This window comes from Spodoptera frugiperda, chromosome 30 (genome assembly GCF_023101765.2).
Source record: "Spodoptera frugiperda isolate SF20-4 chromosome 30, AGI-APGP_CSIRO_Sfru_2.0, whole genome shotgun sequence".
Lineage (NCBI taxonomy): Eukaryota > Metazoa > Arthropoda > Insecta > Lepidoptera > Noctuidae > Spodoptera > Spodoptera frugiperda.
Window position 1 is genome coordinate 2,181,722 of NC_064241.1, and position 24,111 is coordinate 2,205,832.

General features: G+C 37.3%; 6 protein-coding genes across 7 annotated transcripts; 4 read left to right on the top strand and 2 right to left on the bottom strand.

Moving 5' to 3' along the window:
• The first annotated feature begins 2,701 nt into the window (after positions 1-2,701).
• Positions 2,702-6,897, top strand: LOC118269738 (T-complex protein 1 subunit alpha). Its single transcript, XM_050707125.1, has 9 exons — positions 2,702-2,881; positions 3,149-3,272; positions 3,628-3,745; positions 3,996-4,177; positions 4,387-4,651; positions 4,808-5,151; positions 5,344-5,536; positions 5,627-5,767; positions 5,861-6,897. The coding sequence occupies exons 1-9, from the start codon at positions 2,809-2,811 to the stop codon at positions 6,083-6,085; spliced, it is 1,665 nt and encodes a 554-aa protein (XP_050563082.1). The 5' UTR covers positions 2,702-2,808; the 3' UTR covers positions 6,086-6,897.
• A 654-nt stretch (positions 6,898-7,551) lies between these two features.
• On the top strand, positions 7,552-9,260 carry LOC118269528 (valacyclovir hydrolase). The gene is made up of 5 exons (XM_035584655.2): positions 7,552-7,824; positions 8,050-8,307; positions 8,387-8,540; positions 8,700-8,955; positions 9,029-9,260. Exons 1-5 carry the CDS (start codon positions 7,735-7,737, stop codon positions 9,120-9,122), a joined length of 852 nt encoding a protein of 283 aa, XP_035440548.2. The 5' UTR covers positions 7,552-7,734; the 3' UTR covers positions 9,123-9,260.
• Positions 9,251-15,473, bottom strand: LOC118269526 (serine/threonine-protein kinase Warts). 2 transcript variants are annotated; one of them, XM_050707124.1, is made up of 5 exons: positions 15,162-15,473; positions 14,285-14,772; positions 11,260-13,375; positions 10,837-11,123; positions 9,251-10,738 (listed from the first exon to the last, which is right to left on the bottom strand). In XM_050707124.1, the coding sequence occupies exons 2-5, from the start codon at positions 14,534-14,536 to the stop codon at positions 10,316-10,318; spliced, it is 3,078 nt and encodes a 1,025-aa protein (XP_050563081.1). In that variant the 5' UTR covers positions 14,537-14,772; positions 15,162-15,473; the 3' UTR covers positions 9,251-10,315. The 2 variants fall into 2 exon arrangements, with proteins under 2 accessions (XP_050563081.1, XP_035440545.1); XM_035584652.2 differs by lacking the exon at positions 15,162-15,473 and adding an exon at positions 14,924-15,076.
• A 288-nt stretch (positions 15,474-15,761) lies between these two features.
• Positions 15,762-18,290, top strand: LOC118269527 (thioredoxin domain-containing protein 5 homolog). The gene is made up of 8 exons (XM_035584654.2): positions 15,762-16,094; positions 16,207-16,343; positions 16,629-16,747; positions 16,836-16,976; positions 17,161-17,316; positions 17,390-17,580; positions 17,756-17,882; positions 18,057-18,290. The coding sequence occupies exons 1-8, from the start codon at positions 15,946-15,948 to the stop codon at positions 18,237-18,239; spliced, it is 1,203 nt and encodes a 400-aa protein (XP_035440547.2). The 5' UTR covers positions 15,762-15,945; the 3' UTR covers positions 18,240-18,290.
• A 456-nt stretch (positions 18,291-18,746) lies between these two features.
• On the bottom strand, positions 18,747-19,869 carry LOC118269529 (ADP-ribosylation factor-like protein 6-interacting protein 4). Its single transcript, XM_035584656.2, has 3 exons — positions 19,454-19,869; positions 19,183-19,288; positions 18,747-19,049 (listed from the first exon to the last, which is right to left on the bottom strand). Exons 1-3 carry the CDS (start codon positions 19,719-19,721, stop codon positions 18,917-18,919), a joined length of 507 nt encoding a protein of 168 aa, XP_035440549.1. The 5' UTR covers positions 19,722-19,869; the 3' UTR covers positions 18,747-18,916.
• A 901-nt stretch (positions 19,870-20,770) lies between these two features.
• Positions 20,771-23,902, top strand: LOC118269883 (uncharacterized). Its single transcript, XM_035585245.2, has 3 exons — positions 20,771-21,331; positions 21,762-22,044; positions 22,701-23,902. Exons 1-3 carry the CDS (start codon positions 21,167-21,169, stop codon positions 23,492-23,494), a joined length of 1,242 nt encoding a protein of 413 aa, XP_035441138.2. The 5' UTR covers positions 20,771-21,166; the 3' UTR covers positions 23,495-23,902.
• The last annotated feature ends 209 nt before the right edge of the window (positions 23,903-24,111 follow it).

Genomic DNA, 24,111 nt, shown 5'->3' on the forward strand with positions numbered 1-24,111 from the left:
ATGGACATCGTGCGGATTTAAAAGCCGGCTGGAACGTAAACAACCTCTTTACAGATAGAGGAAACTGTTAAACTGAATTTATGCAATATAAAGGGATATGGTTGGTAAAGGATTCATCTATTTCTGTTTATCTTAATTAGCGAGTAAGTCAGAAATTACAAAGCACATTTGAACTGGAAAAGTTACGACATTAAGCCTTTAGTAGTTTGACTACGAAAGTCACCCTTACTACTTACGGAATACAGAACTTTCAAGGTCACACTTGACGTGGTTGTGAGCTTAAATCCATGTAAAAAAACACGACTTTTTAAACCGTGTACGATAACTCGTTTCGCTCGTAGCTGTCGTAGCGAAATTACTACGGCGTAGCAGGATATCAACAGGGTACTACACCATCAGTTTCGATGGGAAAAATATATTTATTAATTTATTTAAATAAAAAAATATTGTTGGAAATATTTTCTATGTATAACATCCCCTTTAACTCCGTGAAGGGGTAGGAAGAGGTTATTATAAGTGACTACTAACTCTAGTTCGAGACGGTTGGGAATTATTAATAAGTATTTTCAATTGTCGGAGATTCTTAGCATGAATTCAGAAATTGTGGATGCTGTTACATTTAAATCATAATCATGATTACCTAATATAAAATAAAACATACCCACACCCACTCTATGTCATTATGTAATGTTATAAAAAGCAACAAATTCTTAATTTAACCGACATCAATCTATCAAATTGGTACGTAGGTGTTTAAAAGTAGTTTGAGAATAGTATCACGTCGAGAAACTAATTATGCCGTCTATCCTCCGAGTCCGTTAATTTACTGCGCCCACCCGCTGACGGAGGTCGGAATGGCTCGTGATCACACTCCACAAGCGCACTGCTGATCCTAGATCTCTGTTCGATTATTTGATCAGGTTTTATTTAAATTATTATCATGCTATTTATATGGTTTTAATTCTGTGTAGTTACGGCAAAGTGCCAGTACCAAAGTACCAATTCCAAAGTACCAGTACCAGTGCCAATGTATCAGTACCAGTACGTACGTACCAGTGCCAATGCACAAAGTAGGTACTAGTAGCAAAGTACCAGTTCCAAAGTTGTAATACCAAAGTACATTTGTCACCAACCCTGCTCTTTCCACGGGTGCCGTGCCGGGTGTCGTAACAGAGCCAATTAAAGGACTACACATTTGACAGAGGATTTTCTTGGTACTATAATGGTTCACGCTTTTTATCCCCGATGGGAAAGGCAGAGGTGCAAATTATGGCACGTAATGCCACTGTAGAATGTACACACACGTTTCACCGTTTGTGTTATAACTTATAAGTCCCACGTAATAGGGAGTCAGCATATTGCCGTATATACCGGGCATAATTCCAGACTCTGTACTCCAGATAAATTTTCGAAAAACCGAAAAAAAACCTAAGAAATACTTTGCTCGACCCAGGAATCAAACCCGAGACAGCAGCAACAGTTGCACTAGCAACCACTAAACCAACGAGGCATGCATGGTATTTATTTTGAATTCATTAATACAATTATTAACATTTCCTTGTTTTGTTTTGACTGCGTTTAGCTGTTTTTACCAAATTAAAGTAACAGTAGAAAAATAGGAACAAGGCAAATAAGTACATATATACCTATGATATCCTTCCTATGATTAAATAATACAACATCTTCTCAAACATATTTTTTTAAGAAAACACAGATAGAACCATGGAGCATGCAATCCTCAATTTGCTTCAGACATAGGGAAGTTATTTTAAGCACGCGAAAACTTCGTCACGTAGTACCTATCACGAGTGCTTTTCCCAATTCCCGTGGAGGTCGGCCCGTCCGCTCTAGTCACGTAACCCTAGATGTACCCTTTTACTGAATCGTACGTGATAAATGTATCAAATGTCAGCCCTACGCCGCGTGCCCTATGAAACTTAACTCATATTTTTTTAGCTCGTAAATCTGTGTCGTTTCTTACGTTTTCGTTTTCCTTGTGATATAAAGTTTCGTGTTTGTGTTTTTTTTTATTTTTATTATTTAAATGCGTTTGTGAATGACTTGGCTTTGCCGTTTATAACTTGCAGATTATATTGGATGAGTTCAATTTAAAATGAGCTAATTTATCGTTATTATAGTATACCTTTAACTATTACTACGACTACTCTGTGGCACATTTTTTATTTCTTTTATGTTTATTTCTTTTTTGTACCTACTGAAGCGAAGCGGAGCAGAGCGGAGCGGGGCTGAGCTGTGAAAAGAGGTATGTGTTTCCACATTGCGGAGCGGGGTGAAGTAAAGCGGAGCTGCTTTGCCTATTCGCACCGCCTTGTGCATGAATGCCAAGTTATGTTGTAAGTAAAAAAAGTTTATTGTTGTAATTTTTCAAATCAAAATTATAATTTGCCAAAAAAATCAATGATGAATGATTGTGTTTATTAAGAAAATTGATTGTAAAGAACACAATGCCCAATTAAAGCCTTAAAAACAATGACTCTAACCCATATTTTTTTTTGTGTTTACGTTTAAACAGAAATAAGAATATCATTCTTAACGAATTACGGGAGAAGCAGAAAACACAGTCGCTTTATGTTATTTTTTCATAAATTATAAGTAATTTATTGATAAACATTTTTCTGAATTTTATATAATTATTTTTTTTCTGTTTGTCATATTTCATACTGGCAATCTAGAACGAATTGTCAATTGTCATTGGTTTTTTGCAGTTGGTAACATTGTATTCTTCCAGAATCAAAAAAGTGTGACGGGCGACTATTTTATGATTTTTGTGTTAAATTTCTATTAAAAATGTCGACAGTTGCAACAGCTTTGTCCGTCGCAGGGACCAGATCATCAGGGTCATCAGTCAGGACTCAAAATGGTACAGTTCATATGTTATTTCACGTTGATTCACATGAGGTTTTTGTACTCCGGTAGATCACATGCATCGCGACTTATGGTTACATTTTTGTCAATATCTCGAAAATAAAAGCTAACTGTGCTAAATACCGTTTATAATCTATTTGTAAATCTTATAAACTTAAGTTTGGACCTAAGTTTGAGTACTTTTAGTTATATTTTTGTTATAACCTATGTAAAATTGAGTGGGAGACAATGAAAATGCTCATGACGGTGGAATGATTCACAGTAATGGCAGCGGCAGCTATAGCCAACATAGTGAAGAGTTCGCTGGGCCCTGTGGGCCTTGATAAAATGCTGGTAGATGACATTGGAGATGTAACTGTCACTAATGATGGAGCTACCATCCTCAAGTAAGTTCATTTTAATTACTGTACATACTTAAAAAAAAACTCTTAATTATATTTAGAAATCTACATACAAACCAGTGAGACATATATCTACTTTATTTTGTATCAGAATTTGGACAAAAATCGTTGCAAATGAAATACCTTATATCTACTCTAATAATATTTTACATATACATAAGGCCTATAGTATTTTTGTCTTGCATATAAAAAAATGGGCATTAAGATGTCTCAACTCTCTTTTCTCTATATAAGTTTTATTAATTTATTCAAATTTCAAACTATTTATTTACATTACAATCTCGAGTGCTGGGTATTGTATGTTATATATTTATTCATAGTCTCATTTCCTCTGTTTTAGGATGTTAGAAGTGGAGCACCCTGCTGCTAAAGTGCTGGTAGAGCTGGCACAGCTGCAGGATGAGGAAGTCGGAGATGGTACCACATCTGTTGTCATTATCGCCGCTGAGTTACTCAAGGTAAGCACTTATTATTATCATTACTGTTTTACTGTAAAACATACTGGGAACATTGAAATATTCTATTCTTTTTTCCATTTCAATGATTTCTATTGTTACTAAGTTACCATAGCAATACATAAAATAATTAATTTGTGAAAAACAATACTAAAAAATACATCATTATAATTTTATTTAAACTCTCCTTTAGATTGAAGGTGGCTTTTACACTTTTAAAATAAAAACCTGATATATTATGTTTTTATTTTAGAGTGCTGATGAGCTAGTGAAGAACAAGATTCACCCCACAAGTATTATCTCTGGTTACCGACTAGCGTGCAAAGAGGCTGTCAAGTATGTGCAGGACAACCTTACAGTCACTGTGGAGTCTCTCGGCAGAGCCTCTATCGTCAATGCTGCCAAAACCACCATGTCATCGAAACTTATTGGAGCGTATCCTTTACAATAATATTTCACATTTCCACGTTCAGTTTGGCTAAATCATGTTGTTTTTACAAAAGTCATTCCTCAAATGACTCTTTAATAAAAGTGATGCAGATAATATAATTTGCTGATAAAAAAAATCATTGAAATGCTATGACTAATCATAAAAAATCTATTCTTCATATTTTTTAAATATTTTCTTAACATCGATACTTCAGTGATGCGGATTTCTTCTCTGAAATGGTAGTGGATGCCGCACAAGCTATCAAGGTTACAGATTACAAAGGCAACCCATCATACCCAATCAAGGCCATAAACATCTTGAAGGCTCATGGCCGCAGCGCCCGGGAGAGTGTCCTGGTCAAGGGATATGCTCTCAACTGCACTGTGGCCTCCCAAGCTATGCCCAAAAAGATTTTAAATGCAAAGATCGCGTGCCTCGACTTCTCACTGCAGAAGACTAAGATGAAGCTCGGAGTTCAGGTACAATTCAATGATCTTTTAAATAAATTGTAACAATGTAATCATAAAGTAATGACTGACAATAATAAAAATATTCTAGTTGTAATTTAATGATAGTTCAAAAACAAATAGGTACTTATTAATGTCCATAATTTAAATTCTGCTTGAAAATTACAGGTCCTAGTTACTGATCCCGAGAAGCTGGAAGCCATCCGCGCTCGTGAGCTGGACATCACCAAAGAGCGCCTGCAGAAGATCTTGTCGACCGGCGTCAACGTTATCTTGTGCTCGGGCGGTATTGATGACCTGTGTCTTAAATACTTCGTGGAGAATGGCGCCATGGGCGTGCGGAGGTGCAAGAAGGCTGATCTCAAACGTATTGCTAAGGCGACCGGAGCCGCCTTCCTCACTTCCCTCACAAACATGGATGGTGAAGAAGTATTTGAGCCCAGCATGATTGGAGAAGCTGCTGAAGTTGTACAGGAACAGATCTGTGATGACCAACTTATTCTTATTAAGGGGTAAGAACAAACTAGATATACCTTATTTTTGCTACTTAGTTTTATTGAAATAAACCAGTCTGTACAGTGAACTTTAGGACATGCAAAACCATATTTATGAAACATAATAATTTTCTTATCTAAGTAACATAATAGGATAATTATTTTGATATCCATAAAACTGTCAACTAACAAAGTGTGTGCTTCCTCCAGCCCAGCAGCGCGCACGGCTGCGTCAATAATCCTCCGCGGTCCCACGGACGCGTACTGTGACGAGATGGAGCGCTCCGCCCACGACGCGCTGTGCGCAGTGCGCCGCGTGCTGGAGTCAGGTCGTCTCGTGCCTGGCGGCGGCGCCGTCGAGGCTGCGCTCTCCATCTACTTGGAGAACTTCGCCACCACACTGGTACGCTAGTTACACAAATCAGTAAAAGAATACCAACAACATTAGTTGATAGCCAACATAAAGGCTAATTACCCATGTTACATCTTACAGAGCTCCCGCGAGCAGTTAGCGATTGCCGCCTTCGCACAGTCGTTGCTTGTCATCCCGAAGACGCTAGCCGTGAACGCCGCGCGAGATGCCACCGACCTTGTTGCTAAGCTGCGCGCCTATCACAACTCATCACAAACTAAGGTAATTTTTATTGTTATAAAAACTAGAGTTATTAACTACTGCCTGTTTTTGACTTTTTAAATCATTAACTGAGTATCTTTGCAACAATTTCAGGTTGAACATGCCAACCTGAAATGGGTAGGACTAGACCTGACAGAGGGTGTGTTGCGTGATAACTTAGCTGCAGGAGTCCTTGAGCCAGCCATCTCCAAGGTGAAATCTCTCAAGTTCGCGACAGAAGCCGCTATCACGATCCTCCGTATCGACGACATGATCAAATTGGATCCCGAAGAAAAGGGCAGGAGCTACGAAGATGCATGCCACGCCGGAGAACTATAATAAATAAGTCATCAAGCAACACTACACTTGCAACTAATGTAACATTTATGTAATTTAATTCCTATTTTATGGTGTTATGTTAGGAGTAAGCTCCACGGCGATCTCAGTACCGCACATGACTGAATTTAATACATTCAAATACGACATCATATCATGGAGGCCTGTCTGCGTGCGTACATCTTTGCTACTAAATTCCCGTCTTGTGTAAAGTTAGCACTGCCTATAATGAATTGTTACTAGTGGAGCCACTGGTGCTAATTGTATTGTTCGAATTTGCAATTATAATCCCAAAAAATACATATTTTTACTATATTACGAATAGGTCAAATGTGCTGAGATCAATCATATTATAGAATGCTTGAGATGCATGTATGTCGGTGTACTATTGGGCTGTACGTCGAAGAGTGTAACTAACATGTCACAGAAAAACATCTCTTATGCCTTTATTACTTGATAAAATTTTACATGGTAAGATATGAAGCAGTATAATTTTAATTTCATTTATGCACTGCAAATACATGTGTTGTGATCTGTCACTCTGTCTTCAAGATGTTTTTGATTTATTCATCCAGTGGAAAACTAACCAAAGTTTGGTTATTTAAGTATTACTTTATAATGATTGATATCATTAGACTGTGTATGGTCAGTTTATATTATGTCATTTGTATCTGCAGGGTTTAACACCGTCACAACATTTTGCATCAATGGAAGATTAATTTAATTTAAGGAACCATCTTTGCTTTTAACATTAAATACTAGTTTATTTGCTAGGGCGTCTCGGGCGTCACACTGATAATAAAATTTTAATACTATTATTTTGTATTATTTTTGTGATTGTCTCCTCCATCATCCTTATGTAATTCCCATTACTTTAGGAAACTTTTGGAAAGCTCTAAGTGTCATTTTCAACTTTCGTATAAGCTATTTGTTACTTATTTGCAAGATATACACAATTTTATTTGCGCCGATTTCAAGTCTGCTTCTCTTTCTCAGCATCTGAAACAAGCTTTTTTCTATTCAATTTAAATATTGGTAAAAAAATACCAAAGCTAGTATAAATACCTAAATTTTATAAATAACATTTTGTAGACAGTTTGCGTATTCTAATTTTAATATATTAAAAAACAAGTACAAAAAGTAAAACATGTTTTGAAATAGAGAGATTAATGAAGTGGCTACTGCTGATCAAAAGCCTCTTCACTCACGAAGAAGGTTTAAGTAAAAGGGTGTAGTATTTTGGCCTGAATTGAAAAGGAAGGGTGAAATCATCAATAAAACGTGATGAGATTATAATTTATTATTAATTTAAATTCCAATGACATAGCACTAAACTGAATTTGATGATAAAATAATAAAAAAGTAGCAACACTCGCTATGTCTTTCTCTGTCCTGCTTTATGGAAATTGATATTTTCATCCTGCTGTCAAACGTCAGAAAACTCGTGCTGATATCAAAATAAACATTGATAGTTTTATTTTCTTTCAAAGGTTTTGAAGGTGAATTTAACATTAATTATTATTGTTCTGATAAGACAACTTTATAATAATGTACCTACTAGCATAATAAACAGATAAAAAACTAAAAATAGTTCTATCCGTCTTAAAAATCGAGACGTCTGTACGTGTTACTGTGATCTGACGAGGTAGAAAATGTTAATTACAGTGAGAAAAGTAATTTCACCTCTATCTTATTTAAGTAAAACCGCTTGCCGGACCCTTTCTACCTCTGTAGTCGCTAAGGTTAGTAGCAGAATTATACAGTAAAAAAGTATTACATATTGACCTTTGTTTCTTCTGGAAATGGACTATTTATACTTAACATCTAACTTATTTTAAAATCATAGAGATTATAATATCGTATTAATAATATTCTTAAAAAGATTTAATATTTATCCTTATTAGAGAAATGTAGATTATAAGGCAATTATATGCATATATTAGTACCGAGTTCACTTTAAATTGCAGGAAGATAAAATTAAAATCAAGGATGGTGTTATTAACTATGTAAAAGTTGGTAATGGAGCTCATCATGCCTTGTTCTTGCCTGGAGCTCTAGGGACAATATGGACCGAGGGAAAACCTCAAATAGAGGGATTCAACCGAGATAAATTCACACTGGTGGTTTGGGACCCACCAGGCTATGGCAAGAGTAGACCACCAGAAAAAGTATTCAGTACTGATTTCTATGAAAGGGATGCAGATGCAGCTTACGAATTTATGAAGGTAAATGTATACCTAATAGTTCCTTTATTTTAATTGGGATATATATTGGGATGTCTTATGACTGTTATTATGTTTGAAGGCCTTGAAAATTCCAAAATACTCTCTACTGGGGTTCAGTGATGGTGGAGTCACCAGTTTGATCCATGCTGCTAAGTACCCTGATGCAGTCAATAAGCTAGTGGTCTGGGGTGCCAATTCCTTTGTATTACCTAATGAAGTGGAAATGTACAAGAGTAAGTGATATGCTTGGATTATATCATGGGTTGTTGTTGTGACAACTTTATACTAAAGATAAAGATAAGATTAGAATATGAGCTGGTACAATAAAATTACTAAGCAACAAAATTTTGGTATGTATACTCACATCCACATCTGATTGTTTCTCTCCCCAGAAATTAGAGACATCAATTCCTGGTCAAAAAGGATGAGAGAGCCCTTAATTGAAATATATGGTGAAGAATTATTTGCAAAGTACTGGGCTGAATGGGTTGATGGAATGGAGGCTCTATACAAAACTAAGGATGGCAATATCTGTGCTGAAATGTTAAAAAATATAAAATGCCCTACATTCATACTCTATGGTCAAAAGGACCCTCTAGTGGACAGTGTGCATGCCTCGCACTTGCATACTCACATTGATGGTTCAAGGTAAGCCCACTAAACAAATTACACATATTTCATGAAATGTGAGAAAAGAAGTTAAAACACTGTCTTGTTTTAGGATACATCTGTACCCTGAAGGCAAACATCATGTGCACTTGAAATATGCTGAAGATTTTAACCAAAGAGTGCAAGAGTTTTTATTGAAACCATAATAAAAATAAGAAAATAATGAGATGTGTAAAAAAAAATTAAGAAGATTTCTACTATTCAACAGATACTCACCTATACCTTTTGAATTATTTATATGTATATGGTTATGGATTAGAAAGAAAAAATAACAAAAATTCCCATATTTTATTTTCATTCACTTATAAGCATGATTCATTTCAGAATAAAACAATTTACATTCAATAACACATAATTTAAAATTGAACTGACTCATATTTTACTGTACAAGTGAAAAAATTGTGTTTTTTCTTCATCCACAAACAAGCAGTTTTGTTATCGTACGGCGGCTGACACGCCTTTTGTTCTCATTACTTTATGTTATTTACTTTGCGACTATATTGGATATTGTTAGTTTAATGGTAGTTACAAAATCTTGCATATTTTAAACACAAAAATTCGACTCAAAAATGTGCTTTACTAAATAAACCGAAGTAAAACTTCAACAACAGCAAATGAAGTATCGACTTTTTTCTCATAAATAAATATGTATTGCACTCAGTACATATGTCGAGTTATAAAACTTTATCTACTATGTTGTAGTGTACAATCGATTGACCCATCACAAATTCTTTAATATACACTTGTAAAAATGTTAATATCGAAACACTAAGGCACACATTATGAGCTAGTGTCCTGTAGACAAAATGGAAGCACAGTACGTTTTACTAATTATGCCTGTATGACGTTAATGAATCATAAGTAAACGTTTTACACGTATATAAACAAACACACATAAGCGACCTACCTCGATAAATACATAAGAAAATATAGTGACAATCATTCACTAATTCCAGTAAGCTTGTTCTTATCTCATAAATAATTTCTCTAGTTACAAAAAATAGTATACACTGAATGGACATTACATATTGCGACGCGCACCGCACATTGCCGCGGCCGCCGGTCGCTAACAGCACCATAGTTAGGCTATGCACTACTGTGATCCATTCGTTACATATATTACAGTGAAATAAGATTACTCTTACAAATACATAACGATACAATATTACAACATTATCACCGGGATTATTAACAATACGGCTTTTAATTAATTTTAAATACGTTATATTCGTTACGTTTACAAAAACTAATGTTTTAATAGAGAGAGTCAAAGGCACACACTTTGTAAAAAAATCCTACAAGTTAGTCTCAGTGTCTCTTTTATCACTGTATCGCGGTTCTATACGTACACGGGTCCCTGGTTATCGTTGTCGTCGAGATTGATTTTGTTCGTATAACCGTCATCGAAGAACCTCCGGAACGTGAACTCGAAGAATCCGTGGAACGTCTTACCGTTGTCGAGCAGCTCGCTGTCCGACTTGTTCGAGTCGGAGCTGCCCGAGTTGCGGAGCTTGTCCGGGTCCACTGGATCGAAGTTGGAAGTGTCGGTCGCATAGTCGATCCGAGGTATGTATGGTGCCACTTGCCTCCGCAGGCCCTTGTCGAAGTCGATGCCATGTAGGAACGGGTGATTCTTCACCTCGTTCGCATCCTTACCGAGCCTCGTCTCCTGACCAGAACATAGCTGTAGGATTAGATCCTTACTCTCTGGAGATAATTTTGCTGCATCTGGGATATGCAGGGTACTTTCCCAGTTTATAACCTGTGAAATTAAGAAACGTAAATTAGGAAAATATATCAATTTATGCAACAATAATATCATAGAAAGAAATTGATCACAAATGTAATTTAATAGCTCACCTTAAGTTGCGTTTCGGCGGGTGTAGAGGCTAGAAAAGGTGGTGATCCGACTAACATCTCGTAGAGGATGACACCGACGGACCACCAATCGCACAGCTGCGTGTAGCCGGTGCGCTGTAGTACCTCGGGCGCGATGTAGTTGGGCGTGCCGACCAGCGAGTGCGCCAGACATCGCTGGTGCTCGCGCTTGCGTCGCCTCTCCAGGGGTTTCAGCTGATGACACCTGCACTCGCCCATGGCACCCCACTCTCCGTCCACTGGATCCATCGAGTCTTGTCGTCCATGATCTAAACAATTAGGTATGTATCATTACCAACAGACAATTATTTAACAAGCATTTTATATGACGAACTTTGTTTGAACAAATATAATAAAAATCTTTAAATTTTTAAGCATTTTAGTATAGTATAAAAAATTGCTCACCATTTCTCTGATAGTATTTAGAGTTATGCGTCCACCTAAATCCCGTACATAAACCAAAATCTGTCAACTTAATATGGCCATCGCGATCTATTAAAATATTATCGGGTTTGATGTCCCTGTGGATAAAGCCCATCTTATGGACACTTTCCACCGCACACGTCAACTCCGCGATATAGAACCTAGCGAGGCTCTCTTCGAATATACCCAGCTTTATTAACAAAGACATCAGATCACCACCAGGTATATAGTCCATTACAAAATACAAATTATCTTTATCTTGGAAGCTGTAATAGAGTTTAACGACCCATTCGTTGTCAGCCTCCGCTAATATATCCCTCTCAGCTTTAACGTGCGCCACCTGGTTCCGCTTCAGCACGTCAGCTTTTCGAAGTGTCTTCATGGCATATAGATGACTAGTATCAATCTTTCTTACTAACGTCACTTCCCCAAAGGCGCCTACTCCGATCGGCTTTATTTTCGTGAACATTGACTTGTCCATCTTTGCTCTCTTTAATCTTATGTAGTTGGATTCTTTCTGAGATAACATCTTCCTCATTTGACATTGTGCTTCTGCACTGAGACCTATTTTAGTCATTTCTTTCTCCAACTGCATTCGTCTAAACGTTCGTTGCTTATACGACTTCAAAATGTTTTCGACATGCTGTTCCATAAAGAATTTAAAAGCTTGAGGTGAATAATTTCTCACTTTACAATCTCTTCGTTCGTCTTCTTTTTCTTTACTAATATTTTTCCTTTCCGGAATAGGCGATTGATGTCTTATCTTTTCTAAGCCCTTGGGTCGACGCTCCGTTGAACCGTTCGAACTTTTGTCAGAGCTGGATGCGGCTACACTATCTTTCAGCAGATTGTTCGTACAATTTTGATTTGGACATTTAATTTCTACCTGGGACGCTTCTCCTGTGTTTGAGAACTTCTTATGTAAGGGTGAATGGTGGGAATTGACAGTAGTCGTGTTATCGTTTTGATTACCATAAGGCGGCGGTGGAATAGGGTGCATCCCTCTCTGCACGGCTAGAGCTTGCATTGTGATAGCATAGCTCGGCGGTTCTGTAGTGGGAACGGTGGGAGTGGTCGCTGTAGGTATGACTGGGGGCGTGGACCCGGGCGAGGATGGCTTCGGGGCCAGCGGGTAGCTCGGCGGTGTTTGCGCCTGTTGCTTCTGTTGGATAGAGCTAGCGTACGAGGGCGGAGGCGGTTGCGCGACCGAGCTCGCGACAGGTGGAGGTGCAACAGGCGCTATCGCAGTCTGCAGTACCGGCTTCTGAACTTGTGTACTTTTCACAGATTGCATGATAATGGGAGGTTGCACCGCTTGTCTCGCAGTCCACGCCTGAATAGGCGTAGGTCGAGTCATCCCCGACGCCGAGCCTGTCGATTGCGTCACCGTAATCGGACTCGGCGACCCGGCGGAGGTGCCTCCCGAGTAGATCCCCGACGATGGACTCTTCCGATAGTCCTGTGACTGTGTGGGACTTTGGCGATTCTGCATTGACACTGAATACGAAGGAGGAGGTGGTACGCCCGACATCGGATACGGTGGGGGCAGTTCTGCACCTCCACCTGACGATTGATAAATACTCAGGGCCTGTATCTGCTGCGTTAACTGCTGCTGGACTTGTGGACCATTCTGCACTATCATCGGCTGCCGGGCAGGTGGCGTGGGTGCGCCCGCTGCCACGGGGCTGGTGCCGCGCGCGGGCGGTAATGGTGGAGCGGGCGACATGCGCTTCATGAGCTGCTGCACCGATGGCATTACTGGCGGCGTGGACGGACATCGCGGAGGAGGCGGTGGCGGCGGCTCAGAAAAACCGGATGGCGAGTATTGCCTACTTAGTTTCTCGTGAGGAAGGGGAGGTGCATCCGACTGTCTAGGACTGTCAGACCGAGAGCTACCTGCGCCAGAATCAAGTGCAGGACTACCTCTGTGGAGGTTAATTTCACGCTCTAGACTAGGTTTTCGTATAAGTTTGGAGTTCAAGGCATTTAAGTTACTTGTCTTAAGGACTCCATTATGAGATTCCTGTTGTTTTGACAGGTAATCTAATGCTGCATCAAATCGCCCTCCAGCATATTTTAATGCTCTTACAGCAGGATCCTGTAAAGAAAAAAATTAATTCATTTGCATTCACAATTTAATAAAAAAACATACAATATTAAAAATCAAGTTCAATAACAAATCCTATTAATTTATTACGAAAGGTACGTAACACAAATTATTTAAATAAATAATGGAACCAAGACACATCCTGATTAAAACCTTTTCAGCATATGTTTTAACTAATACAAGAATCTGTGCTCTCAACTCTCTTAAACTTTGGAAGATGACCAGAATAATGTAAATCGCTTTGCTATCAATGTAACTACTATGTCTATTAATTACTATATTTATACATATAATATAATAAAGATATAGTTTGTTTTAACAAGCTAATCTTCGAAACTACTGGTCCGAATTGAATAATATTTTTTTTGTTGGACAGTCCATTTATCGAGGAAGGCTATAGGCTATAAAACATCACGCCTTGATCATTAGGAGCTAAGCAGAGCGGGTGAATAGGAAAATATTCATAATATAGTTAAAGTAAGAAGCCTCTCTTAGCGCTAAGCCTTCATTACTATATACTAGAACATAAGATAAACTAGCCAGTCATAAATAATACTAGCTATAATTTTAGCAATTTCTGCACTGGTACGATCACTGACAACCTCATAAGAATGAAAATTCTAGGGAAAAAAGCAGAACGTAGACCAGGTAACTTTATTAGGGTTTGAAAATGTCCAATTATATATCATAAAATAAATCCAAAACACGAAATCTTCTCCCAAATCAGGCAAAATTTATATATACCCTTCAAACCCTGGATTTTGTCAGGCATAAAAGTAGGCATGAAGTATACAAGGATTTTACTTCCAATGTAGACAGATTTGTTTTGAGTTTATGTATATGATTACTACATATATATAAATATCAAATACAGAAGTTTTGCACATAACATACACTTACCTCATCAAATCCCAAAGCAATTAATTGGTTTAAGGTTTGTGGTAATGCAGTCAAATCCTTGTCAAGCCCATTCCCTGATGATGAGCTGAAACCAGAGCTAACACCAGAACTGACAGTGCTCGCTGCTGACGAGCCGGGTGGCTCAGAGTTGCCATTGTTAGCAAATGGTAGTAGTGAGTTACGGATCTGGGCTAGTGCCTTCTGATGATAGCCGGAGCGAGCGGCCGCCTGGCGGGGCGCCGGCGGGTTCATGGCGCCCGCGCCCGCGCCCGTGCGCCTCACCTCTCACCCCACCCCTCCCATCACACAAGCACACACCACCTTCTGAGCACACTCATTGTCACTAGTCACGATAGCATTTATTATACACTCAAATATTGTCCAGCAACTTCTAGTCCAGATGGCTTCAACTATGTTTTCGTTTCTCAACTTCTGGCTTGTGTTAGCATAATATGAACATCCAATGCTTTGACAACTTATGTATTACACTGAAAAAGAAAAATAATAACATTATAAATACAGGTATGACCATCTTATGAGTAGACATTGCTGTAATACATACAAAACTGAACTCTTACTGGATTGTTATGTGGTTTTTGACATGAACACAATTTTATCAACTAGAATAACAATATTTACCATTATATGTTCTCTTGTAAACAAAAAGTATACGTAGTATGAATAAAATGTAATATTATAGCATTCTGAATTAATATTCCTCCAGTCAAAGCTGTTGGTTCATTACAAGCCAAAAGAATGTTCAATACGAATCAATCATGACATAGTACTGTGGAATGCCAAAATTAGAGTCAGCTTTGTTTCGTATTAACTAATTACAGACACTGTTTTTGGAATACATATTGAAATAACCATTTACCAGGAAATTTTTCACTTTCTGCAAATCAGATTTGGAATCACAAACGTCATAATCTCGTAAAATAAAATTCTATCGGAGAGCTCTCACATTACCGATGACATCTTTCTCGAGCACCACAATTTATGATAACAATGTCAATGTTCATTTCCAAACTTTACAACTGCGAATTTGCATAAACTTTTCCTTGTATATAATAATATCGAATGAATTACGAAAACAAAGAACTCTGAAACACAGACATGCAAGTTGGCAAACCATACAAAGCGACCATTTTGAAGAATTACCACATTCTTTTGTATGTTCATAAAAGCTACAGCATAGTGACGTTTGTCGATGCTCTGTATCATTTGGAAAATAATATTATTTATTGATTGAAATCAATATACGCTGTAATTATTTTACGTTTAAGCAAATATTTAAAAACATTTTATGTATATATATTTTTTTAATTACTAATTTATTGAAATAGTAATCAATGATGAATGGGATATTTTAGTCTATGCCGACATAGTATCAGAAGTTTAGTCTATGGAAGAAGTGAATGAAAATTCTACGTGATATCGATTACATGTTATAGATATCTGTGGAAATCAGTTCCAATCAGTTCAGTTCATTCGACCATTTGTTGTGAAGTGATGATTGGTGGATGATCGGTGTTTGGTTTATTATTTTTACATTATATTAGTCTTCAATGGTCACGTATTTATTATTAACCTTTTTCTAAAAAGCTACATTAAATAATAATCGAATATAAAGTATCTGTCAAACAGTAATATATTCCAAAATGATAAGGAGACTAGTGATACTACATTTTCTATTTTTACCTTATTTTGTTGCACTTGAGGAAAGTTCAGTCTATGAATACAATGCTAATAATTTCAAAATTCAAATAGAAGAAATGGATGGCAATTTCATAATGTTTTATGCACCTTGGTGAGTATATTGTGCTGGGTTATAAAACCGGACCATTACGTTTAAGTCTAAAGTTTAGTATGTTTTTCATCTCGTATGTGAGTAGATTTTAAAACATATTTTAATAATTCAGGTGCCGGCACTGCACAGAGTTCCATCCAATCTGGTCAGAACTAGCAGAGCTTGTCAATACTAAAGATTCAAAGTTTGCTATTGCCCAGGTGGACTGTACAATACATTTTAAATTATGCAACGAAAACGACATAACAGGTAACATACTTAATTTTATAGATTCTAAATAGAATAAAGTTAAGTGACTAGGTTTCTTAAGGGCAAGTATGCTCCATCATAAGCTGCATCATTGCTAACCAGCAGGAGAGTTGGTAAACAAACACATATCTAACTAACAATGGAACTGTTAAGACACATTGTAAGAACATTATTATATTTAAAGGGTTGTGGCATGAGATCTTCATTAATTCTTTCTTATATTTCTTTAATACTTTGACTGGTGACTTGACTAATTCTAATATATTATACTGTATTGGTTTCCAGGATATCCAACATTACTGTACTTCCATAAGAACACATTTTCACCAGTAGAATATAAGGGTACTAGGGATTTACCATCCCTCACATTATTTTTAAGTGAAGTATTTGCTATGAAATCAGAGGTAAGATACTAAACAATAAGGAAAACATTTTTTTTATATATTTTATGTTGCAAATCATTATGTTTATTATAAAACTCAATACTTTCAGGGTTTGGATCAAGAAAAAGAATCTAGAGAAGTAAAAACATACAGCGGTATGGCCTACTTAAATGATCAGAATATTGAGAAGTTTGTGTCCAGAGGACAACATTTTATAATGTTCTATGCACCATGGTGTAAGGCATCTCAGGTAATTTACTTACAAGTTTCATATTGCTCTAATAAGAAAATAAAATAATCTATGTGATACCCAAATTAGATATAATCATATAAGATATACCTTTAGTCTTCTCGAAAAAAAAAACATTATAAACAGGTGCTTGCAATTGTTACTCCCATAAATAAACCGTTTCCTTATTTATTTATTTTTTCAGAAATTGGCACCGATTTGGGCTGATCTAGCTGTGCAATATGCAAATAATGAGTACATTCAGATAGGAAAAGTAAACTGCATGGACAATGAGATGACTTGCAAGACCTTTGATATCAAACAGTATCCTTACCTTATGTGGATTGTCAATGGCAGAATTGTAAGTTTTTATATCAAGATTATTAGATGTAATCTGTCAAGAAACAACTTATTTACTTATAATGTTGCTACAGATGGGAGTAGCCGAAGCAGAAACAATAGATGACCTAAAAGGATATGTAGAGAAAATGTTGCTCACTGAAAATCATGATCCTGAAAAGTTCTTAAAGAAAAAGAAAGCCCTGCCAGTTGCTAGGATTTCAGAAGAAACATTTGAGACATTCTTAGAGAAGGAATTAGTATTTATAAATTACTTTGCCCCATGGTAAGTTTCTTATTTGAGTCTGGAATGTGCTAAAGTACTGCTGTAGCTGCCCATAATTCTTGTTTGTGTACGAAAATGTAATGTCCTATTCAGTAATTGCAAAAACATTGAACTGCAGCATTCTATGGAAATGATGTTCTAGCAATTAACTTAATTTTTTTTTTATATTTGACAGGTGTGCACATTGTATGCAGTTGAGCCCACTATGGTTAAAATTGGGTGAAAGGTTTCAAAACGAAACCCGTGTTATAATAGCAGATGTTGATTGTGTGCAATCAAAGCCCATTTGTGAAACTGAGAAGGTAAAAACACATTGTTCAAGATTAGGTTAATTCAATAAAGTTATCATTCTTATCTAATCATATTTGTGTGTTGTAGGACTTTTAGCTATTTTGAGACAAGTCTACAATTCAGATACAACTATAAGTCACATGTGCATGTTTATTATAAAATCTCACATCTGATTTTCATTTTAGATCAGTGGCCTCCCCACTCTAATACTGTACAAGGAAAAGAAGATTGTAAATGTAGAACATGGTGGACGCTCCCTTGAAAGCTTAATAACTCTAGTCAATGAACACCTTCAAGGTACCAACACAAGCACTGAGCAGGGAACAACAAATGACGAGGACATCACGAAAACCAAAGACGAATTATAATTTATTAGGTAGATCAATAAACAAATTTTATAACAACTTGGATTATTTAAAGTCTGTGCTTTTTATTGAAATACCATGTAATTAAGCCCTTTACTTGCCATGCAGGTAGTTAGCATTACAAGAATGTATTATTTTTGCAGCGAATAGATTTCAAATACATTACAGTCATAAAAAAAAGAATCTTTATCTGATCTACAATGCAGGTCATAAATGCTAGGAAAAAACATGCACACAATATTTGCATGCAAGTGCAAATCCATAAAGTTGATAGAAGATTGATTGTATTACATTTTACTGATATCTAAGTTTAATCAGATCTTGAAAGATTAGGTAATAGAAATATTATCCAAGGAAACAAAATGGCTTTTCAGCATTTTTTTTTTATCACAAGTTCTCTATACCAATTTCAGAAGCGTCTTGCTATTATCATGGTTGTGGTCACTAGTGGAACCTATGGTTGGAGTATCTAGAGTAGAGTCAGGTTAATAATAAATTCCAAAGCAAGACTTTCAACTAAATATCAATACTTTTAATAATCAAACTTAAAGAAACAGATACATATCATATGAAGCTCATATCAAGACATCCTGGTGCACATATGTATCAATGGTGGGTTGTGTAGAATCTATAAATAGAGTGTCATGATAGAGGAGTATCACTAACTCCCAAGCTGTCCTCTATAGTAACTTTTTCTCAACAGTTTGTAACTGAAAGAATGCTCCGTCAGCCTGTGTTGCCTGCCTGTTTATCTGCTTATGTCTGTCACGAGACACAATCTCTTCTAACACCTCTCCATCACCTTTTATTAACCTGAAAACAAGACTCAACTGAGGGAATATTCATTGAGAACACATTACAATATACTAACTCATACAGAACCAGAAGCATTACTGTAAAGTGGTAATATTTAATATTGATGTAAATAATAGATGGATAGGATAACCTGTATCTCCCTGTCTCCTCATCTAGAACTTTTCTAACTACACTTTGTCTTTTCTCCCATTCTTCTTTGGTCATAGGGGCCATGGCTTTGGATTTTTCCATTAATTCTGAAATAAAAATACTGTTTAAACCACAAGACTAACCAGCTCATTAACTATTCAGCTGCTATGTAATGTATTGATTAGTCTAGTAGGTTTTAGTTTAAGCGGCAATATACTAAATATCAGTCTGTTTAATAGTCTCGCCGGCGGATTCCTTCGTTGCGCACATACCGAGGGGAATGTCTGTGGAGACGGCCCCTTCCTTCGCGTTACTACCATCACGACTACGACTTGTACTCTTACTCCTCTGCTTCTTTTTAAGCCTTTTCTTTTCTTCTTTTAATTTCTTCTTCAAAGCCTTTTCAGTCTTCTTCCTTTCCTTTTTTAATTTTTTCTTCAACTTGCGTAGTTTCTTTTTTTCTTTGGACGCATCAGAATCAGAACTACTAGTACTTGAGCAACTTGATCTTCTTCGTTTCTTAGATTTTTCTTTTCCCATAGTTAAGCTTTTCTTTTACGGGTACCTAGAAAAAATCTATAGTTATTAACATTTTTCAACACTCTGCTAAAATATTATATAGCCGGTCCGCATTAAATTCCGCTAACAATATGAGACAAATTTTTGTTTGCCAACTGACAGTGTCAATGTCAATCAACACGATATGTCATTGTCAATGTTCATAATTTGCTATAGACAACACTCTATGGGTTGTTAATCGATTATTTTTCTTTTTTGTAATTAAAAAAGTAATATAAAAAAGAACGAAAACTAATACCTAAATATTTAATAAGTTTTCTTTAAATAATGTAGGTGAGATAAATTATGAAGATACCTATTTTACTGGTGATATTAATAATGTTTACAATCTTATTTATTTAACGCCAGGCCTCTGCGTTCCCCTATACTTATTATATTCTTTGCCTCTCTTATTATACTCTGACTCTGATTGCTTTTGCACAATTTTCACATTAATAAATGATGTAAAAAGTGCGTTAACAACCATGCGATAGAAATTATAAGCAAGTATCTATCTATTATTATTCTCAAATTTAAATAAATCCTTTTTTTCGAAGGTATGGTACCTAAATCATATTAAACCTACCCACATTCAAAACTTTACATTAATTAAAATTATAACACACAAAACGAAATCCAATCATTAATCTGAAAAACATTGAAATTAAAAACTAAGCTTATTAATTACAAGTTTATTATGCAGAGATTGTTCTTACAATGTTAACAAAGTAGGTAGATTAGATAGATATTTAGCAAAAATGTGTGAAATAATGGATACGTCTGTATTTAAGAAACTTTTATAACAAGTCAAAAAAAGATAAGCATAGTATAACTGTCTGTATAATTATTATACGAATTGAATTATTTTATAATAATGATTCATTTTTATTTTATTTGTTATTGTAAAATTACAATGCAAAGTTGGATACTTTGCGAAATTAGAGAATAGCACACGAACAAAGCCGGGACGGACACAAGTTTGTAATTAATTTATTAACTTGATATACGACCTTACAAATACCATTTGAATATTAGGTATAGTTTGGATATCTTTCCATAGTAACTCACCTATCTCTACTAGACAAAAACGTGCAATAGGTATATGCATAGCTTGATTCATGATTGAGCGGTGGTGGTGGGTGACACGTTATGGGAGTCCCGATGAATAATTGAGGTACTCGTAGATACACGCATGCGCGAGACGCCGGCAAATCGAGACGTAGCCCCAGGCAGCGTATCTATTCGAGCTCAGTGCACCGACACCAGCACCCCAGTATGAAGTAATTTTTTTGTAACGTTCGAATGTTTCGCCTCGATTTTACTTCAGATAGGAGTTTTCAACACAGAAATGTGCATAGTCACGTTGTTATAGATAGATAGAAACAGTATTTGTCGCTCAGTTCAGTGCTGCGAGTACAGTGCGCAAGATGCAAGCCGGGGGGGCGGACAGTACGGCGGTTTCGGAAGCCCCCAGCAGCGGCAGCGAGGACTCCGACTGCGAGCCCGGGCCGGAGACCGATGCGGACGCCGCTCTCACCGAGGAGTGGGCTCGGGAGCTGTTAGCTGGAGCGGGCGTGGTCGACCCGCATGAGGTTTGCCTGGTTTATGTCTACTATTTATTATATTTCAGAACCTTTGAATATCTTTTCATTTAATAATTCATTAGTATGGAGATGGAGATTTTATTTATTGAGATCATAATCTCTGGAAACGTTTGTAAAATTATGTAAATATCGTATTCGTGAAAGAATGTCTGAAATGTTTTGTTGTCAACCGACCATGATAATACGAGTGCATTATTTGTAGCAGTAAATCATAAAATGAAGTAGATAACTATGTTTCTTACGAACTGACACTCACTGATTTATTGTGTAATGCTACTTAGTCAGTACCTACCTAGATTTATAGTCTACTAAAAATTATAGTAGTGGTGCCTATAGTAACTATTTACTGAAATACAGGGCTATAATAAATATAGGAAAACATGAACGTGTTCTGTGTTTAATTTTCTTAATATCTTAGGTACACGTGGAATCTCGGGCAGGAGTTGCGGGAGCCCTCAGTCGTGTCCTGGCTGTGACAGTCTGCTACGAGAGCAATGGTGAGCGCCGCGCTCTGCCGCTCGTCGTCAAGCTGCCCCCACGAGACCCCTTCGGGCGGCTATTCGTTGCCGAGGCGCAGTTCGATACCAGAGAGATCCTGTTTTACACAGAACTAGCACCGGCTCTTAACAAACTAGCAGAGGAGGCCCTTGGACCCGGGTCGGGCTTACCTGTGCCTAGATGCGTAAAAGCAAGACTACCTGGTCAGTATCCTATCTCAAAAATGCTTTATTTACGTACACTATAAAATACTGTCATAGGTTTGTATTCTTCAGTCATCTGTATGCAATGCGCGTATCGAATCTCCAGTCACTGACTCGGGCAATTTATTTTTGTCTTTTCAAGGTCTTGGTAAAGTGGTGAAGTGTCTCGAATAACTACCTACATTACGATATTTATTCACATGTGTTTAACCATAGGTACATATACTATACATATTTTACGTTGGTATGTATGTTGATAAGAATGTTCATGTTTACTTAGATATAAAAACGATGGAGAAACCAAGTAGTTACCTACATTTTTGTAGTTGAAGTTACATCCCGACCTACATTATTTATGGTCTTGTGTAACTCCACTTGACTTTTCACCTTTGCGCGTCACATGCGACATTCCCGCCCCCTTTCCTCCTCACTTCGCTTGTGACCTATTTCTAGGCTTCATTTTTCATAGGTTCGACAATTAGGTCGAGCTATTCAACTGAAGCATGGAAAGTTCGTTCCAAATGAATATTTTCTATGATACGTTAGTATTTCTACCTATACAGTACCTAATCGTAGTAGGTAGTCACATTTCTGTCAGGTTTCTGTATAGCTTGGGAAAGATATTACGATACTTAATATTCTTCTTAAAATTTCAGATGAGATCGGTGGAGACAGCGAGCTTGTATTGGAAGATGTTACTTCAGTCGGTTACGAAGCGGCTGATTTTGCTGAAGGTTTAACTGAAGAACGTGCGCGATCTGCACTTTTTGCAGCTGCGAGATTACACGCGCTCTCTCTTGCACTACGCGATAGAGAAGGGCCATTGGACCAAAGATTTGACTTTCTATTCCCTTGTGAGAGAGCCGCTGCAGGATACTTGCGCCTCGTGCGGCGAGGACTTCCACAGCTTGAAGCATTTTTACGAGGGCGCCCTGACTGTGTTGAGGAAGCAGCTGCAGTATCTGCTTTGAGTGCCCGGGCACCTTCGCTACTAGGCACCCTGTTGAGACCTGCTGAGCCAGCGCCGCTTGCACACGCAGATTTTTGGAGTGGTAATTTACTCTTCAGGGAAAGAGAAGGTGTTAGTGAATGTATAGCTCTAGATTGGCAAATGGTTTCTTTAGGAAGACCAATGGATGATGTCGCATTGTTACTTTTATCATCTTTGACACCGGAGCTGAGAAGATCTGTAGGCGACACTCTAATAGAAGAGTACGGAGATCGATTGGAAGCCGAGTGTGCGAGACTAGGTGCTGCTTCTGCTGGAGTTACGGTTAGGCGGGGCTTGAGGCCTGATTGGCCGCGAGCGGCTCTCAGGGCGTTATTATTATGTGCGGGGAGCGTCGATGTTGCACTAGGGGAGCCTAGAGCGGAGCGACGACTACTGGAAGCTGTCCGAGATCTACATTCACAAGGCGTTCTTGCTCTGAGACCCGATAACGAGGCGTGAGAGCTCTTAAAACCGTGTGCCAAGATCGTGCTAAGTGTTTGTTCGAAATCAAACGTTCATTATTTAACGATTCAGTCCAATTACATAGTATATCAATATTATTTATATTACTTTTTATAATTTAAGCACAAATAACAATTGATTCATGTGTGTAACGACATAATTACTGTTTAGTTAACAATGATCGGATTCGACGGAGACTCCCGCGGTCCGCCAGCCGCGCGATGTGCGTTGGCATCGGTGCCGCGGTGTTAAGCCTAAACAAAGACTGAATTTACGTATATCTACATCGTGCGTACATGACGTATCGTATCTACCGTAGATGTTAATTGCTCATCGTATCAAAAGCTAGAAATTCATTGCGGTCTATTGACTATTATTTAAAGACAAAATAAATTATTAACAGTATCATACCCTCTTTTATTTACCTTAGATGCCTAGATATTTTAATACTGACCGATCGGTTACTGTGGAAGTTGTAAAGTATCATGGGTTCGAACCCCGTTCGAAACGAAACAACTTTCTGTGATCCACAAGAGTTAGATGTAAGAAATGTAATGTTAGCAGTTGTTTGCGTCACACTGGAACATAAATTACATGCGGACAACAACAACAAA